At 56.7% G+C, this 17908-nt stretch overlaps 1 protein-coding gene across 20 annotated transcripts in view; it reads right to left on the bottom strand.

Annotated features, from left to right (window-relative positions):
• Positions 1–4437: 4437 nt before the first annotated feature.
• Positions 4438–17908, bottom strand: part of PACSIN2 (protein kinase C and casein kinase substrate in neurons 2) — a 111821-nt gene continuing 98350 nt past the window's right edge. For 10 of the 20 annotated variants that reach the window (XM_081059117.1, XM_081059133.1, XM_081059130.1 and 7 more), the window contains 6 exons: positions 16711–16886; positions 14669–14789; positions 11578–11699; positions 9426–9548; positions 8845–9041; positions 4438–6024 (listed from right to left, as the gene is read on the bottom strand). In XM_081059117.1, coding sequence (XP_080915243.1) covers positions 5912–6024; positions 8845–9041; positions 9426–9548; positions 11578–11699; positions 14669–14789; positions 16711–16886 — 852 coding nt within the window. In that variant the 3' untranslated portion in view covers positions 4438–5911. The remainder of the gene's footprint in view (positions 6025–8844; positions 9042–9425; positions 9549–11577; positions 11700–14668; positions 14790–16710; positions 16887–17908) is intronic. The other 10 variants (XM_081059119.1, XM_081059121.1, XM_081059123.1 and 7 more) reach the window with 1 other exon arrangement.

Below are 17908 nucleotides of genomic sequence, written 5' to 3'. Positions count from 1 at the left end.
TGAATTTTTGTTCCTTTTGCAATCAAGGAAAACCATAACATTGTTATTCGAAAATGCTGTGAAGGGGCAGGGGCAGCCTTGGTCTCTTGACCTGGAAGTGGCCAACGAGCTGCAGTTCGCTTTGCAGTCAGTTTCTCCTTGGTGAGTGAATGCCTGTGGGCTCAGGGCTGTTTGTCTTTATACCTCTTGGCTGGACGCTCTGTATCCTTTGCTTATTGGAGTTTTTAGCCCCCGGACAGCTGGTGTTAGTTATCCTTTCCTCAAAAAGTTTGTTATACGGGATATGTTATTCCTTCCTCCCTCCCTTCCTTCTTTCTTTTCCCAAGCCTTTTCCCAAAGGATTTGAAGAGGTCTAAAACAATCTACGGACAGTCCCCGAACTACGATGGTCCAACTTACAATTTTTCAATTGTCTGACTTTACAATGGTGTGGAAGCCATAGGTATTGGGTGGAAACCGGCTGTGCTAAGCTGGGAGGTCGGGTAGGTGTATTAAATGCATTTTCCACCTAGGAGCGTTTCAACTTGCCAATGGGTTTATTGGGACGGAAGACATAGACCCCATCATCTGTCACGGAGCATCTGTAATCTGAGTTGCATTGATTGGTCCAACATTGATTTCATTTTTTTTCTTTTAGTTTAGCTCCCCAAGCACCAGGCTAGAGAGAAAATAGAGGCCCAGTCCGGCACGAAGGAAGTTGTTAGTCAGTGGGGGAGTGCCGAGGGGTTAGGAAGAGCGCTGTGATGAGGTGCCCCAGGGGCCTTTCCGGGCAGGCAGCTCGGTAATGGGGAGGTCCAGTCGTTGAATGAGTACCACTGGGGGCAGGCTCGTCGCGCGGAGGTCCAGCGCCCTCGTAGTGCAACAGCACCGCCTAGTGGGCAGGCCCTGCACTGCACTGCCCGAGTCGGGAGCTAGCACGCAGCCGTGTGGGTAGCTGTGGTACCTTGGGCGAGTTACCTAACCTTTCTGTGCCTCAGGTTCCTCACCTATAAAAATAGGAATCATAATATTTACCTAGTTCGTGGGGCTGCTGTGAGGATTCAATGAGTTAATGTTGACGAGTTCAGAACAGGGTCTGGCACCGAGTGAAATATAAATGTTCACAATTATTCCCATTTTATAGATGAGCAAACCAAGGCCTAGAGAAATTAAGTCCATGTATGCTCAAGGTCAACAGCTATTAAAGTCACACAGTTGGAGCCAAGTGTGAATGCAGGAAACATGACCTCACAGTCCATGCTTTGAATTATCGACTTCGTTTTTATGCTTTTATAAGACTGTCATGAAGTTTCAGAGGAGAAGAAAAAGACTTTGTGGTCAGATTTTAACGTGGAAAATCCAGCCTCCTTACTTACAGCTTCATATGTGACTGAGTGTAGGCTTGAAGGAAGCATGCGTGCCCAGCAACCGGCTGGGAAGAGTTGGAATCTCCACCTGGGGTGTGCAAACTTGGGTCACTGGCTTGAGTTGGGTGGTGCTCAGGCTGCAGAACGCTTCCTTAACTAGGTCCCTGTACTCGTGTGTCTTATCAAGCGCTTTCCTACCCCTGACCTCACGTGACAACGAGCATGGGAAGACAGGAATCACCTCCCCATTTTCCAGAGAGGAAACTGAGGGTCAGAGAGATGAAGGGACTTGCCTGAGGACATGCAGCTCAGCAGCGACACAAGGTGCCCATCTGACCCTGGTGGGAGACGTCTCCTCAACTGCCACCTAACCCTCCCTGCCCCTCCCATGGGAATCAAAAGAATAGCCCAGGACGAGGAGTCACATTGGCCCCATGTCCCTTGCTCCCTGGGTTCTGTTTGTCTGTATTGTCCCCACTCTGGCTGATCACTCTCGGGGTCCCCAGGGCCCAGTTCCTGTGCCCCACAGCTGGGTTAGAAGTCTCCTGGTCCCCTAAACAAATCAAGGAGTGCATGGAATTACTGGTAGAATTGCTTCGGCAGCTATTGGGAGGAGTGGTTCTAAGTGTGGCCTGGAGCAGCCTCTCCTCCGGACTTGTTAGATGTGCAAGCTCTGGGCCCCACCCCAACCTAGTGACTCAGAACCTTGGGTTGGGCCCAGCACTCTGGCTTTTAACAAGCCCTCTGAGTATTCGAGAACCAGCAGTTTAGACAATAGCACCTGCTGTTTCGAGTCGGCACCAGGGTTCAAATCCCAGCCCTGCCTCCGACTTGCTGTGAGGCCTGACACAGGTCACGCCACCTCTCTGGTTTGTTTCCTCATCTGTACAGTGGGCTCATACACTGAGGGGGTTCATAGGACCCTTTGCAGGAAAGGGGCTCCGCACGCGGCCCGGTGTGCAGCTGGGAGACGTTAAGCCCGAGGCTGGTTGGAAGCAGCAGGCTGAGAAGCTGCCCGTCCTGATGGTGCCAGTGTCAGCCTGGGCCTCTGACCCTGTGGTGGCCCTGGCCTTGCCTGGCAGGAAATGAGCCTCAAATCTCAAACAGGTCCGACCAGATTCAGCACTGCTTGAGTCTGCCCTCCTGGGGCAGTGGAGCCCAGGTGTATCCAGCGTGGGGGCCCAGGTGTGTGCATTGGGGGCTGTGGAGCTGCCTGCATCCTGGCCTGGGCCCTTCTGCTCGCTCCCACCATAGAGATCCAGCCCGGAGGTCCCTGCCTGCCCCTCTGGGAAAACTGATGTCCTCCAGCAAGTGTGTGGGGAGGGGCCGGGAGGGGCTCAGGCCTGCCTCCCTTAGGGCAGAGGGGTGCAGTCACCACCGCGGAGAGCTGGCGGTGTGAGAAGGTGAGGTAGCACCTACAGGGCAGGGTGCCTGCCTGGCAAGGTGTCCTACTCCTGGACGGGCCAAGGTCATCCCCACTTGATGGAAACAGGCTCAGACTCAGGCACTTGCTTCAGGCTTCAGGTCCCATGGGGCGGAGGTCCTCCCCAGTCCATCTCCAGTCCATCCTGGCCTCCGGCAGGACTGCTTCCTGCCAGAGGTGGGGAAACAGCTCATGGACCCCCAGGACCTCGCCCCTGAAGGCCTTGGGACCGTTTTTCCTGATTTTCTGAGGCTTGTAGGCTCAGACTCTCAGGGGACCATCATCACCCCACCCCCACCCCCCGCCGTTCCCACCTGGTATCAGAATGATTCCATCCCTCCCTGGCCAGCTGGAAGGTGTGGAAGGGGCAACCAAAGATAACAGAGGGTCCTGGCTAGGGACCCAGAGAATGGGGTGTCCCTCATAAGCACAGTTAGTCACCTCGAATGGCTGTGGCCTTTCAGCCCTTACCGGAACCCTCTAACTGGGAATTCCCAGCAGGCGCCAGTTTCCTGGGGAAACTGAGGCCCAGAAGGGTGAGCAGGCTCCCAGCTCACCTGTGGGAGCCACGACAGGAGTGGGCAGGTGGGCAGTGAGGCCCGTCAGGATTCCTTGCAGGTCTGGGGGCGATAGGAGGCCAAGAAGGGCCTTGCTCTGCAGAGGTGTTTTTGTCAGACTGAGGGCGCCCGCTGGCCCCCTTGCTCCTCCCGGTCAGCGGGGAACCAAAGATGGGCCTGCCCATAAGAACCCCGCAGCTGTGAGCTGGAATCACAGTTCCGTCATGGAACCTTGGGCAATTCACTGGTGTTTCCAGACCTCCTGTGTTCTTTTCTGCAAAGTGGGGTGACTCCAGCCTCCCCCTGGGCTGTTGTGACAGTGCATGAGCTCACCAAGTGCCCTGGGAGCCTGCTCTGAGCCCTCCCTTCTGCCCGGTCCTACCTCCGAGGCTGCTGGCAACTCCCATGGGCTCCAACTCCTCAGAAGCGGAGAGCAGGGGGCTCATCACCCGTCAGACCAGGTGGCTGGATGACGAAGATTCATCCTGGGCCCTCTGTGAGCCAGGCAAAGTGACAATGCAGTGGCAGCTGTCCCCCTCACCCCTCCTGGCTCCCCTGGGAGGGCCCGGTGCTCGAGTGGGTGCTTTTTGGGGCAGATTTACCAGGTTTCATGCGTCGGCCCTCACCTCTCTCGTTTCTCGCTTCACCCGGCCTGTTTTCTCCTCTGTTCAACTGTGAGGGTGGAGGTTCCACAGGGGTTTTACTCAGTGCCACGGACCCACTGGGACTCCTCAGGTAAGCCTGGCTCTTGGAGCCTGTTTCCTGCTCAGTCAAATGGAAATGGGGACACTCTCCCACCTCCGGGGTGTTTGGCGATGGGCACGTTTGTACAGATAATGTGAGAGCAGAGCCCAGGGACAAGCGCACAGCAGGGGCTCGGGACATCTCTGCTGTTTGGGCCTCAGGAGGGAAGAAGTGGCAGCCTTGGGGACAGGGGGCCCCCGAGGGGCTCAGGTCCCTCAGAATCCCCCTCTGGCCTGGCAGGGGCAGTGAAATGGGGACATGGCCCCTTGGGCGGCAGTCTGTGCCCAGGATCTCACCGGGCTCCAAAGTGGAAGTGCTGGCGACGCCTCGCCCACCAGCTGCTGTGAGCGTGAGGCACACAGTCATATTCGTGAGATCAACTGTTTATTGATTTTATTTTCTAAAATACTATACATTTAAAGAAACTCCTGAACTGAAAAGACTTGACAATTTTTGGTAATCTGTAGCAAAGGAATGAGGATTTCTGCTGGTAAGTCTTCAAGATAAACACAGACCCACACTGACTTCCCGAGCAAGACACCGAGCTCACTGGGGACATCGAGTAAATGCACAGCTGGTGACGGCGGTGGCCGAGTCACCAGAATGACAGTTCTCTGCCCCGCGAGTAGTGTAGCTTCCTGCCGCAGCGCGTCTGCTCCCTGCTGACTAAGGACGCTCAGGGGAGACCCTTGTCTAAGGGCTGACACCCCGCCTGCCTGCTCACCAGGAACACAGATGACTGGAGTCTGCTGGAAAGCCCTGGGGGTTTGCAGTGTCCTGCTATGGAGGGGACGACGGCTGGCAGTGAGGACAGACTCCCTTCCGCAGTCTCCACTTCAGGGAGGCCCAGCCAACCAGCCAGGACTGCAGTTTACAAATTAAACCACTGTCAAGAGCCTTTACATCTCATTAAAACAGTAGACAAGCTCTGTAGATTCTCTGGATATCAAATAATATATACAGATATACACCGAGACGTGCCTTTATGTCTAACAGGAACCATCTGAAAAGTTCATCTTCTACTTTTAACCTTCCAAATAACAGAGAGAATTGGTAATTTGCAAGAGCTAAACTTGTTTTTCCTCTTTTCCTCGTTTATTGTTTTGCTTTTCTGCGAGAGTTAAGTTTTCAGCATGAACAGAGCGGAACTTCTTTAAATATGGTGACTGGGGAGTATTACGTATGGTTACACCCAAAACCCACGTGCAAAGAGCGATCACAGTGGGAGCCCAACCAGAGCGCGTCCCCCTCGTCCGGTGCGCGCTCTGTGTGAATGAGCGGGGCAGTGGCACAGTCGGTTCACGGTACAGCACAGACACAGACGTACCATTTCCTCAAGCCTGGCGTACGTCAATCTGTGCCATAATTTAAGTACATAAACAGGGAACTGTACACAGCCTTTAAATTAAAAACCTCAGAAAATGGCATGTAAATGTGTTCATTGAAGTTGCGGGGTAGGAGACGCATCAGCGAAAAGAATCTGTGGAAGCCATCACTGAGGCGGAGGGGAAAGAGCAGGTCAGGGTATACAGACCCATGATAAGCCGAGACGCACACTGAGCGGGGCGGGGAGGGCCGGCGATGCCTGTTGTGATGCCGGCCTGCGCTCGGGCCTCCCGTCTACGCTGTGTAGAGGCTGCCAAGTCCCAGGTGAAATGACCGGCTCGTCTGTCTTCCAGAGACACCATGAAGCCAAGAGCAACGGAACCATCATCTTTTGCAGGGAAAGGAGCAGATGCCCACACGGCCAGCTGGGGCACAGGGTTGCTGGCCACGCCGACGGCTCACGGACCTCCTGGGACCACAGCCTCCACCCCTCCGCCAGCCAGCCCACTGGGCTGTCACTGGATCGCCTCGACGTAGTTAGCTGGGTACAGGCCAACCTGCCCGTTGTCCAAGCGTCCCTTGCACCAGCCCTGCTCGTCCTCATCCTCTATCTTGGTCAGCTCGTCCCCTGCAGGACAAAAAGGGCGGGCTTGGTGAGCCGGCAGGTGACACACTGACCCCGGGGTGAGTCTCCCCCACGTCTTAGCCCCCTCACCCGGCCCACGGGGTCAGGGAGGGTCTCTAACTTGGATGGAAGGGATGAGCAACCTCCTGGCGGGAAGGTGGAGCCAGGGCCTAGTTATTTCTCTACTAAATGGTGAGGGAAGCTGCATTCTCAGGGGCCTCGGAGAGCTCTAAGGAGGCATCTCTCCCACAGCGACCCGGAAGCGAGCAGGTCTGATGCCCCCAGGCTCCCAGCGACTTCAGAGTTAAAAGCTGCCTTTAGCCCTGTGCCTTCCTGACAGTGCCGGCCGGGTCACAGGAGCCCCTCCACAGGGTTACGCCACCGCCCTCCCCTGGGCCCTGGCCGCCTGCGCTTCACTTGTGGCGTGGTCTTGAGCCTTCCTTTAATCTGGGTCCAGACTGTCGGCTGTGGGGGGCGGGCACCCATCGTTCTATCCACAGCACCTGCTCAGGGCGTGTCCTCTGACTTAAAGCATGAATTCCTCCCGACACTCTGAGATGGAAGCCGTTGGCCAGGTTCTAGAATCTCCCCAGGGCTCCGTGTTAGGCAGTTTGATTTATCTTTGCTTTGTTCAAACTGAGGGAACCCCTACCTTGGGGCAGGCCCTGGGGGGTGGAGGAGATACAGAGATGACAGACAGATGGAGCGCTGGTCCCTGAAGGAGACAGAGCCAGGACAAGGACCACAGGTGTGATCAGGTGGTGGTGGCGGAAGGTCCAGGTCTGGCCTCTGCCCGTTCAGGGTGGACAGAGCAGCCCAGAGCAGGGCACGGTGAGGAGCCGCAGGTGGTCTGGCTGCGAGCGCCCTGCACAGGGGCGTGGGTGCCGCCAGCTCAGGCTGCCTTCTCCAGGACTGGGCGGGCTTGGTCTATCGTTCAGTTCGCAGCTTTGTTTTTGCTCACTGGCATTTGGTCCATTTTGCAGGCTTACTTGTAGTTTTTCTCCCAGGCAGTCATGCCTTGTCTAGCCAAACCTCCCTGACTGTTACGTAGCGGCCATACTCATCAGGACACCCGGGGCTGCCGGGCTGTGGGGTTCGGCTCCAAACCGGGCTCACGGGCTGAGACCTGGCAGCCCGCTCCGCCCCTGGGCCCTGGTGCCCTCAGCTGGGGACGGGGTGCTGTGGGGACGAGAGGTACAACACGAAGGGACGCAGGACGAGTGAGCCCTCAGTAAACTCGCATGTGAGATGGTTCTTCAACCCGGGGCTGGCCCAGGTGGGCCCAGGCCACTTCTGTGCATCTGACTTAGCAACACCAGCAGTGAATGCAGGGGCTGCACGGTGCGCGGCATGAGCGGCACACTTCCGTCTTGTCCCATCCCCCCTGGCAGGGCCTATGCTGTGACCGCCGGTTCTCTCATCCCGCCCTCGCAGGCCACTCGACTCCCGGGCCCACAGCGAGACACCAGCCTCCATGGGGTGGCAAGTGCCCCTCAGACCCGGGGACGTGGAGAGCAGCCAGAGCTAAAGGCAGAAGAGAGCAGCACCGGCCGGGAACTAATGTCACATCGTGAAAAAGACAAATAACGCAGACACACCGATAGGAGAACTTCCAAGTTGCCTAAATGTGAACTGGTGACTAGAAACGTTCCTTTCAGTCAGTTTGCTTCTGACAGTTCACTCGGAGCAGAAGGAAACATTTGAAATCTATAAAATTGCTGACAGATCCAATAGGTAAGACTGAGAAAGAATTAGAAAATCAATCAATCAATCGACAAAGTGGGGGTAAATCTCAACCGAAGACATCAGAAAACTGGACAAAGGTGTTTAAAGGCACCTTTCCACAACCGGCTGAGGTGCCGATGACCACCTCTGTGACCAAGTGTCACAGACCAAGTGTGACCTCCACTCAGCAGCCGGCTGGCCTGCTGAGTGGAGGGAGGGAGGCTGGCAGCCCCTCCAGGCTCCCTGAAGATGCGGCCCCACCTCCTCCCCAGCTGGGACGGAGTAGGGGGGTCGGATGTGGGGGTCTGTCCCCGAGTGTAACCTGAGCAGAAGGACACGTGCCAGCCTTTGCTGGTTGAATTCTGGCCCAGCCTCCTTTTGAGGGGTGGATGCTGGCTATGGGCTGGCTTCAAGGAAGGGACAAAGCAAAAGAAGGAACCTGGCTCCCTTTGGGCCCATTAGGGCGCTAGGCCGCTCAGGCCTCTAAGACGGGCTCTAAGTTTTCAAACAGTGTGGCAACCCGTCTTGGTGAACGGCAGCCAGCATTTAAAAAAAGACACAGCACAGAACATGTCTGCATGCAGACACACAGTCAGGATCCAGGCTGTTCCGTAAACCTAGGTCTCGGCTACTGGCCACGGAGGTGAGTGGGTGGGAAATGTGAGCACAGCGGGGCTGCAGGAGGGAAGTGTGAAAGGTGCTGCTCCCAGACGAGACTAAGCTGGCCCAGGGCTCGCTGAGGGCTACACTGGGGTCCAGGCAAGGTGGCTCTGCCACGGGCACCTCTGGAGAAGGCTCTTCCCTTGGGGACCTCCAGCTGCTTGCAGAGCGCGTCTGGGGAGCTGGGCCATCCCTCCCACCAGCGTCTCCTGCTCCCGGGCCCTGCTGTTCCCGGGCCTCAGCCAGCTAGGGCGATGTCTCGGGCAAAGGCCCTGCACACCTCAGGGTCGCTAAGCTCGGGCACCGAGCATCTGCTACGTTTGAGATGGGGCTGGTGGGAACTGGAAATGAGACCGGCAGGAACTTGACCAGACTTGACGTGAAGCAAGCCCCGCCAAGTGGGAAGCCCTCGCCTGGGTGCTAGGGGAGCCCACGTACCGGCCTTGAAGCTCAGCTCGTCGTGCTCCTGCCCCTCGTAGTCGTAAAGGGCCCGGACCCGCACTTCCGTCCCCGAGGGGGCATCCTCGTCAAACGGATTCGAGTCCCCATTGGCGTCCGTGGAGGAGAAGGGGTTGTTGGACTCGTCGTCTGACCAGTCAGCGGGGTAGCCCTGCGTCTTCTCATAGCTGCTCACGCTGCAAGAGAGGGTGGACCCGGGGCCCTGAGACGGGGCTGGGCTGGGGGCTCCTCCGCAGGAGCACAGTGCCGCCGTCAGGCTCCCTGCAGGGCCACACGGGCGACCCAGACGCAGGGCCGCGCCGCCCAGCAGGCCTGTCTTCCTGTGCTGGGCCTTGACAAGGGTTAATGGAGGACAGAGAAAAAGCAACCACAGGTTGTTAACTGGTGCCCCCTCCCCGAGAAATCCAGAAGCCAGAGACTGTCCACAGCTGGCAGCTGGGCCACCGCCTGCGGGCCTCACGCATTGTTGTGAGTGCCGAGGGGCCGAGAGCCTGCACAGAGAGAAGGAGAAAGACAGAGCGAGCGAGGAGGAAACCAGAAGGAAACGTTTGTTCACCAACTTTTTGGCCTTAACGTCCTCCTTCTCACTGACGGTGCTGCCCGTGTCATCCTCATCCTCGAAGGGGTTGTAGCTGGACAGGGACTGCGCTGACCGTGCGGGGTTGCTCGGGACACTAAGGTCGCTACGGAGAGAGAGAGCTTTCAGGGGACCCCAGCGCAGGCCCCTGCGGTCCTGATGCTCCAGCTGCAGGATCACAGCGCCGGGCGAACGGGACAAATCGGGTGGGAGGAGTGTATTGTTGGAGCAGAAAGGCTGTATCGGCCAAACACTGGGCAGTGCTGTGGCTGTTACACATGCCTCAAGTGTCTGAGAGAGAACAACATTTCCATCTGCCCTCCTGGCGCCTGGACGCAGTCGGCCCCGAACAGGAGCCCGGGGTGGAGCACACAGGAGTCTGCGCAGCCCTCCCCAGCGGGCCTTCATCCCCGCTGCTGGGAGCTGGCAGGCCCGCCCGCCAGCCTCTGAGGCTCGGCCGGCCTAGGGAGGGTGACAGCCTGCAAGGCTCGGAGGCCTGCTGAGGAGAGCAGGAGGGAGGCTCCCGGAACTTTCCACGCTCCACAGCACAGCACGCCCCTCCTTCTGACTACCAGGGGTTCTAGCGGCCTCCTCCTCAGTTCTTCTGGACCTGGAGTTTCCAAAATCAGCTGTGAGTGCCGAGGAGCCGAGCCTGCTGAACAGCCCCTTCTAGGAATAAAGAACCCCTTTGTGTTCCAGAGGGAGAAAACCCATCTGCACAACGGTGCCAACTGCCTACCGTGTGCCAGGCCAGGGAGGACCAGACAGAAGTTAGACCCAAGCCCGGCCTGAGGACTGACAGCCAGGGGAGATGGGATGAAGCGACTGTAGGTGCTAGTAAGTGCAGAACAGGTGGAAAAGGAATAAGACAGGCCCCCGAGAGCCCGGCACCCCCCATGCAGCTCTGAGCTGATGGACCCAAACACTACGTCACAGGGCAGGGCTCCTGCGGCCAGCACCACCTCTGCCTCCAAGCCAAGGGCTGCATGGACAGGGCACCTGGAAAGCTGGATGGACAGTCAGAGCTGGGGAGGGAAGGGGAGGAAAAGCCTCAAATGACACCAGAGTGACCCCAAGTGGCCTCGTCGGCTTCAGGCCTGGTGAGGGGTACTGGAGCCAAACCGGCTCGCTGCCTACACCTGGGCCACCGCCGCAGACCAGCAGGCCCTCCTCCCTCCTTGGTACCTTTCTCTAGCTGACCTCCTAAGGGGGCTGGTGCTGGGCAGGTGAATTTGTGCAGCAGCCCTGGCAGCCTAGACCCCTGCCCAGGCGCTCCCCAGGGTGGTCTCTCATTCTCCCTACTCCCATCCCCAGTCACGCAGGTGCTTACTGCTCTAGTCAACAAGCACACTTGCCCAGGTGGGCACAGAGCGACAGAAAGACAACAGGCCATGTCTGCCCAGAGAGCCCTGGCAGGGGCTTCAGTGCCTGGGGCCACAGAGGGGCCCCTAGAACCTGTGCTGAGCTTCCCAGGAAGCCGTGACCACGAGATAATCATCACATGGTATGCCATGGAGGCCTCTGGGAGGGGCAGCCTGAAGCCACAGCTCTGCAGAGGGCAGCAGGGAAGTCTGAAGCCCGGGGGCAGGCCCTGGGTAGCACACACCTGCCAGGAGGTCCTAATCACCTCAGTGCACCTCTTCTGTCCAAACTCAGTTTCTGCAAACGATGAGCTCAGAAATAACCAAGGCTCTCAACAGAGAGGTGATTTGAAAAAGAGGACACTTGACAATGCCCTGCCCCTGCCCCCCAAGGCACCTGCATAAAACACCGGGAAGTAAGTCCAAACCTGGCCAGGATACCTGACCCCGCCTGAAGGAAGCCACTGACAGTGACCTCCACCTGTCTGCGTGTGCCACTGAGGACACATAATGACCAGCACCTGACAGCAGCTCCTCCGCTCACTTGGGGCCCGAAGTGTGTCTGTGACAAAGGTTTCCTTTCTGGATCTTTCCACAGCTTCAGCACCTGGTGGACAGATGGTCCTCCCCAGACATGCCCTGGGGCCTGGCCCAGCACAGCTCAGGTGCCCAGGTAGCGTCTGGACAGGCCCAGGTGTCCGAGCTAGGGGCGTCCCAGTGCATGCAGAGGGCCCAGGGGACCTTTCCCAGGGAGGCAGGCTGCCCTGGACCCACCTGCTGGGCTTGCTCTGCACAGCCTGGTCGCCCGTTTGGTTGATGCCAGTCAGGGTAACACCGTCAGTGGCCTTCTTCTTCTCTCTCCGGCTGAGAGTTCGATTCATGTCTGCGGACCACTCCTGCACAACAGCCACCGAGGGAGAGAAAGCAGGAAGTTCATGTGCCTGCGGCCACAGCAGTCTAGGCCACTGGCCGGGGGCGTGGCCCTCAGAGCTGAAGACCCTTCCCGTCTATGCCTTAAACTGCCTGGTTCCCAGGGAGGCAAGAGAAGAGAGCTGGCTGCAGGGGCCTGAGCAAGCCAGCAACGGGGGCATGGGACCCTGGGGTACAAACAAAATCGGGCTGGGTGGCTACCGCCTCAGCAAAGGGCAGATAAGGTAACTGACCACTCAAGTCTCCAAAGGGCGGCGCCCACCCCTGGCGCTCTCTGCTGCCCTAGAACGTTTCATTTGTGATCGGAACATATGCAGGGGGAGCTAACAACACAAAGTGAAGTGTTTTCTCCCCAAAGGTTTGCTATGTGAGCAGCTGTTTACCGACTGCCCTGAAATACATTGTGGCGGGGGGGGGGGGGTGCTTTATAGCATGATTTTCCAGAAAAGCATGTGTGTGGGCATGTTTAATGAAGACTACGCCCTTTATCAAACAGCTCTAAGTTAATAAGACTTTGTGTGACTGAGTCCCTAGCTTTTCTCACGCGTGTTAATAGATACAGAACCTCAAGGTTAGACGCCATCTTAGAAACATCAAATCTAATCTGTCAATTTCTCAGTTGAGGAAACCAAGACCCAGAAAGAAAAAGTGACTTGTCCACACAGAGTTGGTGGCAGACCTGGGTTCCTGACTCCAGACCGGGTCATCTATTTGTTTAATTACTTTCTTAATTCAAAAAAGATGACTAAGAACTTCAGAGTCCCCACAGTGACCTTTTGAATAGAAATCTGTCCTAACTAGATGGCTTACAAGGGCCAATATGGTCTCCCCTAGCTGACCTTGAAAGGAAGAGTCAGCTGTTAACTTGGAAAACGAAAACAGCAGGCTGAGGGCGGCCGGGTGGCTCAGTGGGTTAGCGCGCGAGCTCTCAACAAGGCTGCCGGTTCAATCCCGGCATGGGATGGTGGGCTGCGCTCCCTGCAACTAAAGATTGAAAACAGCGACTGGACGTGGAGCTGAGCTACGCCCTCCACAACTAGATTGAAAGACAATGACCTGGAGCTGATGGGCCCCGGAAACACACTGTTCCCCAGTATTCTCCCATTTAAAAAAAAAAGTGATACTTGAATCAAAGGAAAAAAGAAAACCAAGGATATAGAAAAACAAAAAACAATAAAAACAGCTTGCTGAACCACCACCATGGTTCTTTACCAGAACACATTGCCAGAACCAGGCTATGGACACCACACAGACCCATATGGGCTGCATGCACACTGTAGGAAGTTTGGAATTCAACATGTTAGCCATAGAGTTGAGACTTACTTCGTCCTTGTGGCATGGAAAATAAAAACAAATAATTTCATTAGCGAAAGGCAAGCATGATCCCGTAAGAACTGTGTGTGCCCCAGGAGGGCACTGGTTCCCAGCCCACGGGACCCACAGAGAGAAGGGCTACCTGCAGGCTCTGGCCCGGACACCCACCCCAATGAGACAGTCTGTCAAATCTTCTTTCCTGACCATTCCGTTCTCTGGGCGTTGACCACTGACAGACAACCCGAAGGGATGGGGGTGAGGGGGGAATTTCATAGGTGATTCCTCAGCCACTCCCAGAGCAGGAAACACCCCCTGTGGGGTGAGATCCCAGCTGTGTGCACAAGACGTGTCATAAATTGGCTTCTTCCCAGTGTGCCATCATGGGGGGCTGGGGCGTGGGGAAGGGGATGCCGTGTGTTTTCTCCTTTACGTCCACTTCCACTTGGGAAGGAGGCCCCCGGGCCTGTGCTTTATCCCAGTGCCTCTTTGGAAGGGGCACAGCCTGCTCTTGGCCTCCTGTGGGGAGCAGATGTCCTAGAAATGGTGCGGGGGTGGGGGCCGGGAAGGGGCATTGCTCAGCTACATGGACCCACACCATCATCTAGAGCAGCTTTCTTAGGAAACTCCAGAAAACAGAGGCACGCATGTCAGGACTGACAACTACAGGCTAAGATGGGGCCAAGTGGGCTTCTGTGTGGTGGGCCCAGGGCCAGCACCTAGCATGGAGCAGGTCACTGAGCCCCCAGCCACCTGAGAAGACAGCTGCTGCTGTCATCCCATTTTACACAGGGGAAGACTGAGTCACAAAAGGGGCAAATGACTCACTCAGCATCCCACAGCTGGTAAGTAGTGAGGCGGGACCTGACTGCAGCCTGGGCTCTGACTGCTACTGATCCGGGGAAGCCACTCGACCTGAGGCCAAGGCAGAGACAGTCACCTCCAACACCCTGCCAGGAGAGGCAGCTGTCGCAGCCCTGCGAGCCCTCCCAGAACAGGAGGGGAGAGAACAAGGCGGCAGGACTTGTGGCCACTGCCTGCTCTGCTACCATCCGTGTGGGAGGTGAGGGGAGAGGGCCTGGTGACCCAATCCTAGGGCTGGAAGAGTCTGAGCTCCCTAGGCATTTTGCATGTAAAGATACTGGAAGGCTCAGACCCATGAAAATGGGAAAAATTAATCCTGAACCAAAACTGGTTGAATGTACTGTCGGAAATAAGGACAAGTCCCCCTGCTACACACTGAGGTAACACTCCCTTTGGTCCTGGACTGGAAACTACGAGGCAGCGCCCTTGACCCGCCAGGCCTAGTGGGCACTGTGGCTGCTCCCTTCCGCCATCCCTCAGGGGGAGGGGTAGGGAACCGGTCTGGCATGTCCTGCAGCTCCTGGGCCTCACCACGAGGGGAATGCCCATGACCAACAAGTGCCCATCAAAACCCTTATGGAGAAAGAACATAACCGCACATTCCCTAGAGATTCGCCCGAAGGCCCGGCAACAAGTATCAGCTTCTTTCTAGCATGGCTGGTAATGGCTGCCTCATAGACGGGCAAAGGCCAATACAGAGGTGGACGGAGAAGGCAGCGTCTGACTCGGCCCTGTGGGTCACGGCACAGCCTCCTCTTACCTCAAACTGCGGCCAGTTCATGGACATGCCCGGCCCGTGGTTGGCTCTGAACCACCTCAGGTCCTCCACCGCGTCCGTAGCTCGGATGTTCTGTTCCAGGTCGCGGTAAATGGTTTTGTAGCTAAATCAGAGAGAGAAGCATGACTTTTGGAAGGCAGGGATGGCCACTGTCCATCAGAGCAGCAGTTGACTTCACGCGCAGATCAGGACGCCCCGCCCTGGCTTGGCTAGGGGGTCATTGGGCCACAGACAGGGACAAACAACCACCATGGTGTGGAAGCCCACAGCTGTGGCTTCTGACAAATCAGTTTTAAGTCACCAGGTGGTGACAACTTGGCTCTGCTCTGTGTCAGATAATGCAAAGGTGCCAGCACCTGAGCGACACGGGCTCCAATCCAGGTGGTCCCATTCAATCAGGTCTAGAATCGACTGTCAGGCAATTTCCTCCTCATCGCTCCCACCAAGCTGGGAGGTTTCCACTCAGCCCGGCGAAAGTAGTGGGCGAAGGCTGCAGCAGGGCACACCTGTCTCCTGGGCGGGGCAGGCCTCCTGCCCAACAGCTCACTCCAGCTCGCCTTCCTGGGAAGCTGACCATGTCTGACCACTGCGGGGCCTGCAATGTTCACTTCTAATCTGCATGGCTAGCAAGTCATTTACCCTCTCTGGGCCTCAGTTTCCTCCTCTATTGAGTGGGCATAAGGCCACCTGCTACGGGTTGAATTGTGTTCTCCAAAAGACATGTAAGTCCTGACCCCCAGAACTGCAGAATGTGACCTAATTTGGACATAGGGTGTTACCTACCACATAGTGGTAATCAAGTTAATGAGATCAGGGTGGGCCCTAATCTATGGACATCTTTTTATAAAAAAGAGGCGAGGCGATTTGGACACACACACACACACACACACAGAGGGAAGATAATGTGAAGACAGAGAGAGAGAAGACGGCCACGTGACTAAAGTGATGAGTCTACAGCCAAGGGTGGCCGAGGAGTGACAGCAAACAGCAGGGGCTGGAAGAGGCAGGAAGGACCCTCCCACACCTTGACTTCAGACCTGGCCTCAGAACTGCGAGAGGAGACGTTTCTATGCCTGTGAGCACCCAGTGTGTGGTATTTGGTTCCAGTGGCCCCCACACACTACTGTATCATCTGCTTGCCAGGGTGGCTTGATGGATGGAGTGAGGGCAGGCATGGCAACCGGGACGAGCACTGACGTGGCCTCTGCTCCACACACAGGAGCTCAGCAGTCCTGGCCCAGCCCATGGCGTAGCCTCAGGCTAGTCATTCAGCCCCCCTCAGCCTCAGCCTCCTCATCAGATGGGGAATGATGCCACCCACTTCACAGACTGTCATGAAGATTAAATGGTGGCAGCGTAGCTCTACAATAATTGTTGCTTTCAGATTTTTTATACAGGAGACAGAGGGAATGTCGTTTCCTGTGAACAAGCCTTGATTGGTGAGTTGATTCTAAACAACGCTGCTCCATAGATGACAGAAGTCTACGTCTCGGGTTAGCCCAGAACTCTGCCCTGACAAAGGGGTCTCGGCACCAAAGGCATGAAAGTGTGGGAGAAATATCCGGGACCCCAAGTCATGACTCAGCACTGTCTCTGAGGTCTGTGCTGCCCCGGCTCAGCAGTAAGAAGTCACGGACATAGCTGGCCGCCGCTGCTTTGGATGGAAAGGCCTCATAAGGGGCCTCAAAGTCAGCCCTGATTGATTTCAAATACACCAACTGTGGCTGGTCCGAGCCACGGCCCACCCTTCCTGCCCAGTACTGTACCCAGAGCTGGCAGAGCACGGCCCCCTTATCGCGTGGCGAGAGGCCGTCCGGCTCAGGGCAGTGACCAGCTGATCTGGGCAGTGGCAGACGGGCTCAGCAGACGGTCCCCGAGAATTTTACTGTGCAGGAGAATTGTACTGTGAGCAGACCTTCTGACAAACTGCCGTCCCAAGTCTGCACAGCAGCCACTGAGCTTTACTCAAAAGCGACGTTCCCCTGACTTCCTGGTGACGTGCTTTTAGCTAACAGGACACTTACTTGGCCACATTGGACAGGTCTAGGTGCTTCTGAACCTCAAGCAGCACTTCTCGGAAGAAGCGCAGGCGTTTCTCCTCGAACTGCTGGCACTGCTCAAACACCTGCTCCATGTTCTCCATGTACTGGGGGGTGCCCTGGTCCAGCTCCTTCAAGGACTTCTCATACTTCTCCTTGGTCTACAAGAAAAGCCAGACGCTGCACGCTGAAGGGTCACTTCCATTCGGCCCGACACCCTCCGGCCAAGAGAAAGCGAGCCAGGCTCTACACCACCCGGGTCCTCCCCCCTCTGTCCTTTTCCGCCACTTCTAAATTCATCAGCATCTAGACTTACTTATCAGGTGACACTAGTAAGCCAGCCACTTTGGGTGACTTTATAAATAAGCACAGTGAGGAGCTATGACCCAGCCTCTAAGGAGCACCCAGACCTATTTCCTTTGCCCTTGACAGTGGCAGCCTCTGCCTCCCACCCTGAGAACACAGCAAAGCAGGGGGCCCAGGGCACAGGCCCAGACCCTCGTCCATGTTGGCCTTCACTTCCTGGGAACTATTAAATGACACAATGCTGTCTGATGTTTAAATCTCGTGACTCAGACCTTCCTGACAGAACCCCGCCTGCATCTGCAGAGTCCTTGACAATTATCCCATGTGATCTCCTCACTAATCCACTGCGGTGGATAACCCCCCCTTCGCAGTAGAAGAAACGGAAGAGCACCCCTGATTCTACATGCCTGTTCACTGCCTCTCCTTGACTGAAAGGCTCTGTTACCCCCTCTCCCGAGCTCCCACAGCCTCTGCCCACACCTCCTTGGGGCTCTCACCGCTGAGGCTGCCCCAAACCCTCCCGGCTCCAGGCCCTCAAGGTCCCAGCGGTCCCAGTGCCCCGGGCTTCCCAGCACCCTCTCCCACCTCCACCCCTGCATGGGGCTTGGCTCCATCCATCACAGCCAGAGCAATCCTTCTAACGGTTTGGGTCCTCCACACCTCTGCCCTCCCTTCTTTCAGGGGCACCCTGCCAGCAGTGTCTCAAGCTCCTTTCTTCACCTGACTTTCAAGGCCACTGGCGATTTGGTCCTTGTAACCCTCCATCCCAGCTCATACATTGGCTCCCACCGCTGACACTGACACCTCCGAGTCCCGCACAAGCTGTCCCCTCCCGCTCCTGGCCTGCTGCAACCCCAGCCGCTCCAGCTCCTCGTTC

The sequence above is a fragment of the Rhinolophus hipposideros genome, assembly GCF_964194185.1.
Source record: "Rhinolophus hipposideros genome assembly, chromosome: 9".
NCBI lineage: Eukaryota > Metazoa > Chordata > Mammalia > Chiroptera > Rhinolophidae > Rhinolophus > Rhinolophus hipposideros.
This window is presented reverse-complemented; position numbering and strand designations above follow the sequence as displayed.